The sequence below is a fragment of the Mauremys mutica genome, chromosome 3 (genome assembly GCF_020497125.1).
Source record: "Mauremys mutica isolate MM-2020 ecotype Southern chromosome 3, ASM2049712v1, whole genome shotgun sequence".
NCBI lineage: Eukaryota > Metazoa > Chordata > Testudines > Geoemydidae > Mauremys > Mauremys mutica.
The window spans coordinates 190,495,824-190,508,111 of NC_059074.1; the positions used below are offsets into that span (position 1 = coordinate 190,495,824).

Here is a 12,288-nt window from a genome sequence, read left to right on the forward strand (position 1 = left end):
CATTCAAAAACCAGTGGGAGAACACTTCAACCTCTCTGGCCATTCAGTAACAGATTTAAAGGTGGCAATTTTGCAACAGAAAAGCATCAAAAACAGACTCCAACGATAAACTGCTGAACTTGAATTGATATGCAAACTAGATACTATCAATTTAGGCTTAAATAGAGACTGGGAATGGCTGAGCCATTACACACACTGAATCTATTTCCCATGTTAAGTATCCTCACACTTTCTTGTCAAACTGTCTTAAATGAGCTATCTGGATTATCACTACAAAAGTTTTTTTTTCTCCTGCTGACAACAGTTCATCTTAATTAATTAGCCTCTTAGAGTTGGCTGGGCAACTCCCACCTTTTCATGTTCTCTGTATGTATATAGATATCTCCTCACTATATGTTCCATTCTATGTGTCCGATGAAGTGGGCTGTAGCCCACGAAAGCTTATGCTCAAATAAATATGTTAGTCTCTAAGGTGCCACAAGTACTCCTGTTCTTTTTAATGATTCTGTTGTGTGCTGTTTCACATTCCGTTTACAATCTGAAAAAAATAATCTTTTCTGATGAATATTTTCTATGCTTGGTCTCGGTCCAAGGATTTTTTTCATTTTTAAAATAAATCATATCAGTATTTTTGAATATGAAAAGATGATGGGGGGGAACACTTTTCCAATAGTGTAAATCTATTTTTTTCTCATTCCAGTCACACATGGCTGAAATCTATAATCTAAATTTTTCAATCTGGATAGTCATTAACAAAGACTAGGCCCTTTTTTAACTTGCAAAAATAAAAAATAGTTGACTTGTTAGGTTCTAAGCCTCTGTTTTTTGCATACCCTGGCACCAACATCTGCTCACTACACTGCTAAACTGCCATCACCACTCATATATCTATGTGCAAAACTCTTTCTTGTAGACATATTTCAATGCAGAACATATTCTGTACTAAAATCTTTAGGCTCCTGAACATATTTATAAGATTTACAGTAGAGAACAACGAGGAGTCCTTGTGACTAACACATTTATTTGGTCATAAGCTTTTGTGGGCTAAAACCCACTTCATCAGAGTGCCACAAGGAATCCTCGTTGTATTTGCTGATAAAGACTAACATGGCTACCACTCTGACAGTAGGGAACCTTTCTCCTTTGCCACTTATAATCACTGCAAAAAGCAACTGTGAGGCTTCCAATATCAGGTGAAGATTTTAAAAATAAAATAAGAGGATATAGATAACACACATACTTTCTTTATGTATTTTAAAGAGTTCCAAAAGCTATTGAACAATTTTAAAAGCAGAAATCAAGATTAAAGAACCCAATCACTTTGTGTAAAGAGTCATAAAAATATGGAATAAACTTCCAACAAAGTTGACTGACCAAAAATATATACAGTAACTGAGTTCAAAATACATTGAGATTTGTTTCTACAAAAGGAACAGTGAGGATTATGATGAAAAATGAGAGCACTGAGGCTACAATTTTAGAAGGGCAGGCATTATGGAGTAGGTGACCGTCTCCTAAAATGTTTTATGTAGGTCATTATATTTTTATATTGTAAGCTTTTTGGATAGGGATCACATCTTTATATGTTTGTACAGTTGACAGTAGGGCCAGGATCCTGTTTGGGTCTCCAGTTTTATTGTTATTCAAATATTAAATAATTATAATGATTTTAGATTATTTTTGGAGTACTACTCTCCCTTGATAGAAATGACGAACAGAAATTAATGGAACTAACAGTTAGGAAGAAATGCTAAGAACATTTGTTTATTCACTATTATACCTTTTTTCAGCCCGCACTTTCTTCCCACAGTGAGAGCAGGTATACATGTTGTCACCCTCCAAGGTATCTTTAATAGTTACTTCATCAAGAGATTCCTGTATACAATGAACAAGAAAAATAAGTAAATGCTTTCACGGTTCAGATCTATCTTAGGTACTTAATCTGTTTATATCAGCTACATATATAGCACGCATTACTGTGGTATCTGAGCTCTTCGCCATATTTCAATATATTTACACCCACAACAACCCTGTGAGATAGAGAAGTACTATTATCTCCATTTGGCAAACGGTGAATTGAAGCAAAGAGAGATATGTCTATACCCACAGTGCTGAGTCTGAGCCTGGGTCAACTAACTCGTACTCGCAGGGTTAAGGCTGAGAGGCTAAAATGAGTGTGTAGATGTTTGGGCTTGATCTGTGTCTGGGCTCTGAGACCCTCCCTTCTTGCAAGGTTTCAGAGCCAGAGCTCCAGCCCAAGCCCAAACTTCTACGCTCCTATATTTAGTCCCACTAGCCCAAGTTAACTGACCCAGGCTCTGAGACTCGGCACCACAGGCTTTTTATCGCACTTCAGATCTATCCTAAATGACTTGCCCACAGTCACATTAAAAGTTTGTGATGAAGCAGGAAATTGAACCTGAGTGTCCCAAATTCCAGTCTAGCACTCTAAGCATTGGATCAGCCTTCTTCACAAAATGCATTAATGTTTTACTTTATTAACTATCAGCACATACACAAGTGTCAAAGAAAGGAAAAAACAAAACCAAATGGCTGATTTCATCATCATTAGCGTATCTACCATTTTCCTTTTGACCTAAAATCTTTAACTGGAGATCATACAATAAATCAATTAACACTAACATGCAAAAATTATGAAGGTATCCAGCCCTTCAACTGGAAGTCTTCCCCTTTATTCTGCATGTACTGCTAGACCTTGCACTTCCGTAAAGGATCTTTGCTCATATTAATAGTTTACAGCTACAGATCAGGCAGCATTTGGAGTACATTTCAACATTTGCATTTTCAGAAACTATCTCCTTCCTTCCTCCTTGAATTCTGCAGGAAGACTGGGGTGCAGATATTATATATATTAGTCTTTTTTAGAAAACTACCAAATATATCTATATATCTACAGTAACTCCTCGCTTAACGTTGTAGTTATGTTCCTGAAAAATGCTACTTTCAGCGAAACCATGTTAAGCAAATCCAATTTCCCCATAAGAATTAATGTAAACCACCAGAGATCCAAGGTTAGGATAAGAGTAGAAATACTCTGGCACCTGACAGCATTCTCTGATGGAGGTGCAATGGTCAGTGTCAGCCATACCACTGTGGCAGGGTCTAGAAGCCCTTTATTTATTGGGAGGGCAATGTGTGCTGGTTCCACTGCAGACAAAATATCAAAGAATCTGTGTGACTTCTCTGTAATAATAGAGATTTCAATCTTTACCATGTCTGCTATCCACAATAGGAGGTCTTGAAAGGCCTTAAAATCATCCGATCCCAGTAGCCTCTGGTGATGAGGAGGAGAAGCTGTGTGCAGGTTTATCTGCACCTCAGATCACTGCTCCTCTAGTAACTGGGTGATGGGGATCTCACTGTTGCCATCATGGCCCATGCAGGTAGGGTGAATGCTGGCTGAGCCACTGTCACTCCTATGGTTGTGGGACAAAGGTTCCTCCGATCTTCCAGTGTTGGCAAGGACCATATTGGAGACAGTTCCCTAATCAATGTCGGGGAGAATGTGTGCCATAGTAATAGCGACTACGATTATTTCTCTTTTATAAGTGGTGCTGATGACATCGGGACCTTCCAAGCTACTGGCTGGCATCTCTTAGTTGAACTAAGCCATTTCCAGATCATAGTGTCTGTACCAAGGTCAAGATAATCACTGATGCTCCACCAGTGGAATATGCTGCTCCTTCTCACCTGGGGATGCCTGATGAGTCTTAGAGGGCTTTTCCTTAGAGCTCTTTCTGTGTTTCCTGGCATGGGAGGACATGGACCTCTTCCTAAAGCCCTGACCTGGATGCTCTGATCATTCCCTCTCAGCCTGTTACAATGTTTGAGCAGCTGCATTCGACATGGATGTCTGAGGTGACATTATTGCCATGGACAGTCCCAGAGTTGGTGTGGAGGCCAAAGGCAGTGGCAGTGGTTTGCTCTGTGCTGACTTCTCTGACATGGTCTTGGACACAGCCTACCGCACTACGGTTCTCTGACCGGTGTTGGTCTCATCAGTACCAGAGTGCTTGGCCCTAGAACTCCCAGGTCAGATGCCCCTCTCATTGACTGTTCTAAGAGACAGAACTTGAGTTGTGCATCATAGAAGATTAGGGTTGGAAGAGACCTCAGAGACCTCATGCAATTTCTGATCCCAGCCAAGAACAACAAGCAGACGGAGCACCTGCTGGGGATGTGGCATTCACCCAGGTAGAAAAGGCTTCTGCTATGGCCATCCCTCAACAGGACTAGTTCTGTCCCACAGATAAGGTTTGAAGCCAACCTTAGATTTCACCATGCTGTAGAGAGGGATCTATATAGGAGGGAACATTGGTACAAGTGGGTCTGTTCAGCTATTTCATTCCAATTTAAGGGGGTTTGAACTGTAGGTAAATAAAATGTTGAAAGGCATTCTAAAGGTTTTCTGAGAAGTAGCTTGTTAGAGTTCTATCAGTCAATAGGAGACTGCTAGGTTCTGACTCAATGCAATAGACAGTAAAAAAGAACAGAGGTAGTGGTGGGGCCATTATGCCCTTTATACCCCCATATGGGAGCACAAGGAGGCACCTTCTCATAACAGTTGTTCTTTGAGATGTATAGTTCATGTCCATTGCAATGAGGTGTGTGCGCGCGCTGCGTTCACTCCAGCCGGAAGATTTTTCCCTTAGCAGCATCTATAGGGTCAGCCTGGGTGCCCCCTGGAGTCGTGTCTTCATGGCGCCCAATATAGGGCCCTGAACCCCACCCCCTCAGTTCTTGCCAGCTACTCCAACAGAGGGGTAGGAGGGTGGGTATTGGAATGGATATGAACAACACATCTCGAAGAACAACAGTTACGAGAAGGTGAGTAACTGTTTTTTCTTCTTCGAATGCTTGTTCATGTCCATTCCAATCAGGTGACTCACAAGCCAAAGTTCAGGAGGTGGGGTCAGAGTCATCCACTGATGGGAGCACAGCTCGACCGAAGGCTGCGTCATCTCTGGCCTGCTGAGTGATCGCATAGTTCGTGGTGAAAGTGTGTATAGAAGACTATGTTGCTGCCATGTAGATTTCCTGTGTTGGGACCTGTGCCAGGAATGCTGCTGAGGAGGCCTGAGCCCTGGTGGACTGAGCAGTGATCGACAGAGCGGACACCTTTGCCAAGTCGTAACATTCCCGAATGCATGACGTGATACACAACAAGTTATGCTGCAAGGAAACAGGGAGGCCTTTCATTCTATCGGCCAGCGCCACGAATAACTGGACAGACTTTCGGAACAGCTTTGTTCTCTCAATGTAGAAGGCTAGCGTCCTATGGACATCCAATGGGTGAAGCCTCGTCTCCCTTCTGCTGGAATGCAGCTTAGGATAGAATACTTGGAGGAAGATGTCCTGGTTGATGTGAAACTGGGAGATATCCTTTGGGATAAAGGCTGGGTGAGGTCTGAGCTGAACCTTGTCCTTATGGAATACAGTGTAACGAGGCTCTGATGTAAGGGCCCTGAGCTCCGACACTCTCCTAGCTGAGGATATCACCACCAGAAACGCCACTCTGTAAGAGAGATAAAGCAGGGAGCATGTTGCCAGTGGTTCAAATGGTGGTGCCTTAAGTCTGGAAAGGACTAGATTGAAATCCCAAGCCGGGATAGGCTGTCGTTCTTGCGGGTATAGTCTGTCGAGACCTTTAAGACTTCATGGACAGTGCCTGTTGCGTAAGATGGAGGAGGTAGTCCAGTATAAATGACACCGAGGCAAGCATCGGAGACTGATGAGATATCCTTTGGGAGAACCTTTTCCACTTGGCCAGGTACGTCACCCTTGTGGAGGGCTCTCTACTGTCAAGGAGAACTTGTCTCACTTGATCAGAGCAGGACAGCTACACCGCATTCAGCCATGGAGCTTCCACTCTGTGAGATGGAGCGACTTGAGGTTCAGGTGCTGCAGGCGGCCGTGATCCTGCATGATTAGGACAGGGACGAGTGTTGGGGGGATAAAGGACGCCGAGGACACAGATGCCGACCTGGACCTTGGCCCAGGATGTCCGAAAGGGCCACTGTGTCGAAGGCTGCCACTGCGGAGGCCACAGTGCCGGGTAGGGCTGGTGGTCGCGGCGGGATCTGGACGTCCTGCTCCTGGTGCTATTGGAGCAATAGGATTCCATGTCCGACTCTGAGGTCTCTGAGTAGGTGAACCACGGAGGAGCGGTACTCTGGACTGCCGGAGAGCTGTGCTGAGAGTTTGGGGACCAGTGCGGCTCCCCTGCGTGGCTGGGCCGTGGGAGGGAGAGGTGTGCTGGAGATGGGGATCGGCGTGCCATCATCGCTGGTTTGCCCCTTGACTGGAGCTGGGGCCGTGCAGTCACCAGCGACTTGTCTCTCTTCTGTGGGGAGGATGGCGCCATGAGGCATATAAGGTCCTTGGCTGCCTTGAATGCCTCTGGCGTCAAAGGGATCTGGAGGTGATCACCTTGGTGGTGACCTTGATATAACAAATGAAATTAAGCAAGCACTTAATACATTCATAGAATCATAGAATCTCAGGGTTGGAAGGGACCTCAGGAGGTCATCTAGTCCAAACCCCTGCTCAAAGCAGGACCAAACCCAACTAAATCATCCCAGCCAGGGCTTTGTCAAGCCTGACCTTAAAAACCTCTAAGGAAGGAGATTCCACTACCTCCCTAGGTAACCCATTCCAGTTCTTTACCACCCTACTAGTGAAAAAGTTTTTCCTAATATTCAGCCTAAACCTCCCCCTCTGCAACTTGAGACCATTACTCCTTGTTCTGTCATCTTCTACCACTGAGAACAGTCTAGATCCATCCTCTTTGGAATCCCCTTTCAGGTAGTTGAAAGCAGCTATCAAATCCCCCCTCATTCTTCTCTTCTGCAGACTAAACAATCCCAGTTCCCTCAGCCTCTCCTCATAAGTCATGTGCTCCAGCCCCCTAATCATTTTTGTTGCCCTCCGCTGGACTCTCTCCAATTTATCCACATCCTTCTTGTAGTGTGGGGCCCAAAACTGGACACAGTACTCCAAATGAGGCCTCACCAGTGCTGAGTAGAGGGGAATGATCACATCCCTCGATCTGCTGGAAATGCCCCTACTTATACAACCCAAAATGCCATTAGCCTTCTTGGCAACAAGGGCACACTGTTGACTCATATTCAGCTTTTCGTCCACCGTAACCCCTAGGTCCTTTTCTGCAGAACTGCTGCCCAGCCATTCGGTCCCTAGTCTGTAGCAGTGCATGGGATTCTTCCGTCCTAAGTGCAGGACTCTGCATTTGTCCTTGTTGAACCTCATCATATTTCTTTTGGCCCAATCCTCTAATTTGTCTAGGTCCCTCTGTATCCTAGCCCTACCCTCCAGCATATCAACCACTCCTCCCAGTTTAGTGTCATCCGCAAACTTGCTACGGGTGCAGTCCACACCATCCTCCAGATCGTTAATGAAGATATTGAATAAAACCGGCCCCAGCACCGACCCTTGGGGCACTCCACTTGATACCGGCTGCCAACTAGACATGGAACCATTGATCACTACCCGTTGAGCCCGACCATCTAGCCAGTTTTCTATCCACCTTACTGTCCATTCATCCAGCCCATACTTCTTTAACTTGCTGGCAAGAATACTGTGGGAGACTGTATCAAAAGCTTTGCTAAAGTCCAGAAATAGTACATCCACTGCTTTCCCCTCATCCACAGAGCCGGTTATCTCGTCATAGAAGGCAATTAGGTTAGTCAGGCATGACTTGCCCTTGGTGAATCCATGCTGACTGTTCCTGATCACTTTCCCTTCCTTTAAGTGGTTCAGGATTGATTCCTTGAGGACCTGTTCCATTCATCAGTTTTGACATTTAAAACTACGAAAACCTTTTGTGACAGATACAGGACCTTGGAAGTATGCAAACTGCAGAACACTATTGTACAGAGATGGATCAAACTGCCCCAGTCAAACTTTTGTATCTGCAAATGTTATCTGAATCTTTGTGAGCTGGGAATTGTATTCCGGGCTGCCTCTGGAGCGGGTGAGGGGCTGCTCCAGGGCTCCCAGCCAGGCTTTGTTCAGGATCCTTGAAGGTTCTAAATCAACTCCTAGAACCATTCACTGATGGCCTGCTGAAATGGAACAGCTGTCACCCAATATTACAAAATTATGGAGTCATAACAAAGCCCAGAGTTGTGCTCAAATTAAAATGCAGGTCTGGAAAGCAGCAGCATATGTAATACAGCAAAATAAGAAATCTCTTACATGACTGACCTAATTTCCTTAAAACATTATAATCTATATTACAACTGCCATCATGGCAGTACTTACATAAATATTCTTCATATCCGCCACCTGGCACCTTACTGTATAGAACTCTTCAGCAGTCTGACTGACATGCTCACAGTCCTCAATGAAAATAACAAAACAGAAAAGTGGTAAAGGAAAGTCAATGAATTATTCTGATACATTAAAATGGATATTCTAATCTTGGAATGAAGTGGGCAGGAAAGAAAGTGATACTTACCAAAGAAACAACATTGTTTGTAATGACCCCTCCAAATAAACTTTTCACTGTATTTTTCTGTGAATAAATGAACGAATTCTGTCAACAAAACTTGAGCAAATCTATAGCTTTAAGAGCCCCCTTTTGTAGCATGCTTTAAGAACTCACCAATTCTGGAGACATTTCCTCAATTTTTGTTATCAGATCAGTGAAGAATTCTGTCATGTCTTTTTGCTCTCCAGTGTTAAGTGGTTGCTTATCCATGGTGTAGGTTTTACAGAAAGGCCTTGGATTGTATGCCTTGCATTCACTTTCCTTTTGGAGGAAAAAGGCAAAAAAAATTATATATGAAAAACCCATCTTTAAAATAAAATGTATATAAAAACATGAATACAGTTAATATAAAAAATATACAAATCTATGTATCTAAAATAAATATATAAAAATATATCAAGAATACTGTTTGGTAGGTGGTGGAATATGATAAAAGAAAATTTAAATGCTTCTGCAAAAATTAACTACCAAACTGTTTCAAAATCACTAGCAGAATAAAGGTGTAGCATTAATATTACAAATAAATACTTATTAAAAGTCAAATAAAAGCATTTCAATAGAGATTTGACAATTCACATTTTGTGGATCTGTTCAGATACCAAATACAGTATTAGATAAGCAAGTCAGATAGCAGATATTAAGAGCTTGATCTTGAGAAATGCTTAATTCTCAGTCATTCTTCTCCATGGGCAAACAATGTATCATATAGTTCACTGGTTCAGAATTGTTTGACAGACATCTATGTTAATGTTATTTTGATCAGAGTTAAGGATCTGCATTATATATAATGTAATTGTGAAGAATGTGTTGCATATGGTGTTACTATGTGTGTTGGAGGTTTGGGGGATTTAATTATAGCAAAGAGGATTTTTGTCAGTAAAAGTGGTAAAAATGATGTGGGAGGGTTAAAGGTATGTTAAAGGAAATATGCCTTAACTAGATATTTCTGCTTTTTAGGAACCAGTTTAGGAGCATCTAACCTTTAACCTTCAGGATCACATGAGGTAGGAGGGTCCCAGGCTCCAGCTCAAGCCCAAACGTCTACACCATAATTATACAGCCCCATAGCCTGGGCCAGCTGCAAGTATTTAATTACCCTCAGAACCCCTACAGGGTATATGTAGAGCATGCACATTAGAGCTGAGGCACAATGCTTCAAGGTATTATACATCAGCACTGCGCTTTAATGCAAGGTTGTTTAGTACCACAATTGTGCTCTTAGTGTTTAAATTTTCTTAACTTTAAACATACAATTAAATATTTAAATATACAACTTTTCTCTATTTTCATCTACAAATACATTTATGATGCCATAAACTTACAAAACCTTAGGGGTTTTCATGCTGGGAGCTGGGGGTGTGATTCCCAGCTTGAGGAGACAGACTCAAACTAGCTAGCATGCTAAAAATAGAATATAACTGCAGCAATGTGATCTGTGGAAGTGGCTAGCCGCACTGAGTACATGACCATGTAAGATTCTAGGCATCTACTCAGGAAGGCTAGCCCACTCTGCAGCTCATGCTGCCATAGCTACATTCTATTTTTAGCATACTAGCTTACTAGAGCTAGCACAAGTCTGTGTCTTCAAGCTGGAAACTACACTCTAAGCTCCAAGTGTAGACACACTCATACAGAGAATTAATTTTTTTCTTCTTCTTCTTCCCCTCCTCCTCCCCTCCCCCATTAAGTGCTTCTTAGAACCTACCATTAAATATGTAAACATTTTCTGAAGTTCTAGTAGAGTGGTCTTGTGCTTCATGTCCTCTGAATACTAAAAAAATACATAAAATAGGATTACAACTTCTTCTAATTTTTTTTGCTTAGAAATCTCCCCAAAAATCGGCACTAAAAAGTTATAGAACAATTGGCCCAATTATTGCATTTCTTTTTACAAAAATATTTTAATATTTTATTTTAGTATAAATGACACAGTCATAATGATCATATATATTTACATGCATACGCATGCAAGGACACACAATGTGTGTGTGTACCTATTCTTTTTTTTTTTTTTTAAATAAACTAATGTACTACAACCTCATTTTCTGCATTTTACCACATTATTTCACCAGAAACCTAGATTGTTTTCTGATAAATGGAGTTTACACAATGGTTAGTATTTTCTAAAAATTCACCCTTGGATCCCAATGTATGACTCCAGTCCTCAATGAAATAAAAATAAAAATAAAAAACACTAGTATTCCTAAATTAGGAACCACTACTTTCTTTCATTCAGTAATGACATAAAGGTAGGTGGCTCCCAATGGGTGACTCCAGGATGGTGCTGTAATGGGCTGGAGTTCTTAAAGACCTTATCCACTAATTATTAGTGTTCTGGTGAGTGGCCAAGGAGCTTGCTCAGTTTCCAGCAGGGCAATCCTGGCTGAACTGTGGTTAGGTGGAATAGCAGCTGACAACAGTGGCTCAGAGGAGGTCCTTCATCAACACTGATCAGAAAGGAACTAGAAGTTAGGGCCATAGATGCCATCCACATCCTATTATTCAGGGAGCAGAGTGCAATGTTCACTGTTGCAACCAACAGGCTCACAACTTTAATCTATTAGAAGTATTTTTAAAATATTTATTTATGCTAGCATCCACTTTGTGTAGGGCACTTTCCAAACATTCAAGAAAGATAGTATCTGCTCACAATTTAAGGACAAATAAGTAAAAAGAAGTAAGGGAAACAGGAATGATAGGCAGTTTATATACAATTTACATAAAAGTCAATTTAATTCACAATAATCTATGGGTGTTGCATGCTAGCAGCATGTATTTAAGAGTGGGGATTTATCATAATTTTGCTTTAAAGAACTATCATACTTTGTATTACAAATATTTAGAAAAAAAACACACCTCTTTCCACCTTAGCCACTAACAATACATGATCATTATTTGATCATAATGAAATAATTAATATAATAGTATGCATATGTTTATAAAGGGGACACTAGTTGAAAATAAAACATGAAATCATACCTTAGCAGTAAAAATGGCTTGTCTAGCCTCTGGTATCATATACAGCTGCTGAATAGTGGATGCCAAGTAACAAGTTGCTCCAAGATTAGTTAGACCAACAAATCTGCATTCAGCTCGAACATCATCATGTGGCCAATAATCCCATTTGTAAGGCGCATGGGAAGCTGGAAAAAGTATGAATTACAAAAATAAATCAACTCAAAGTAAATTTTTACAAAGACAACAAAATATATAACTACAAAACATTATGCTTTTCATTAAAACATGTTTATATATTCTGGATTTACAGACATAATGAACCAGATTGTGCCTGCACCTTGAACATGTGCATGGGGGGACAGAATGAGCACAAACAGGCCCTCCCCAGAAGTCTGAAGCACAGCTGCAGTCCCCCCACTCTTCTGAGTGCAGGACATGCTCTCTCCTAGGGTGTCTGCATTGCTGTCGGGAGATGTGATTTTACCACATGTAGGCTTGCTAGCTTGCTAAGAATAGCAGTGAAGCTGTAGCAGCATGAGCTAGCCACTGAGTACATAGCTAGGTCCCAATTTCAATCAGTTAGGTTGCTCAAAGCTAGCTTGGAAAAGTTTAACATGTGCTGCAATCATACCTCCTGACTGCAGTGTCGATATACCCCTACAGTGGCCCCAGGAGAGCTAGCCAATCCAAAGGAGAAAGGCAGTAGTAATGGTTCACACATCCTGCCACACCTCCTTACTGAGCAGCAGAGCTATGTGGAGGTGCAGGAGAGAATGCCTGTTGCATGTTCTTTAAGACTA

General features: G+C 41.7%; 1 protein-coding gene across 1 annotated transcript in view; it reads right to left on the minus strand.

The window, feature by feature from the left end:
* USP34 (ubiquitin specific peptidase 34) overlaps positions 1 to 12,288 on the minus strand; it is a 307,644-nt gene that overhangs the window by 73,584 nt on the left and 221,772 nt on the right. Inside the window, exons 43-48 of the mRNA XM_045009712.1 lie at positions 11,510 to 11,673; positions 10,236 to 10,301; positions 8,645 to 8,791; positions 8,498 to 8,554; positions 8,302 to 8,379; positions 1,781 to 1,875 (exon numbers count right to left, since the gene is read on the minus strand). Of these exons, the coding sequence (XP_044865647.1) occupies positions 1,781 to 1,875; positions 8,302 to 8,379; positions 8,498 to 8,554; positions 8,645 to 8,791; positions 10,236 to 10,301; positions 11,510 to 11,673 (607 nt within the window). The remainder of the gene's footprint in view (positions 1 to 1,780; positions 1,876 to 8,301; positions 8,380 to 8,497; positions 8,555 to 8,644; positions 8,792 to 10,235; positions 10,302 to 11,509; positions 11,674 to 12,288) is intronic.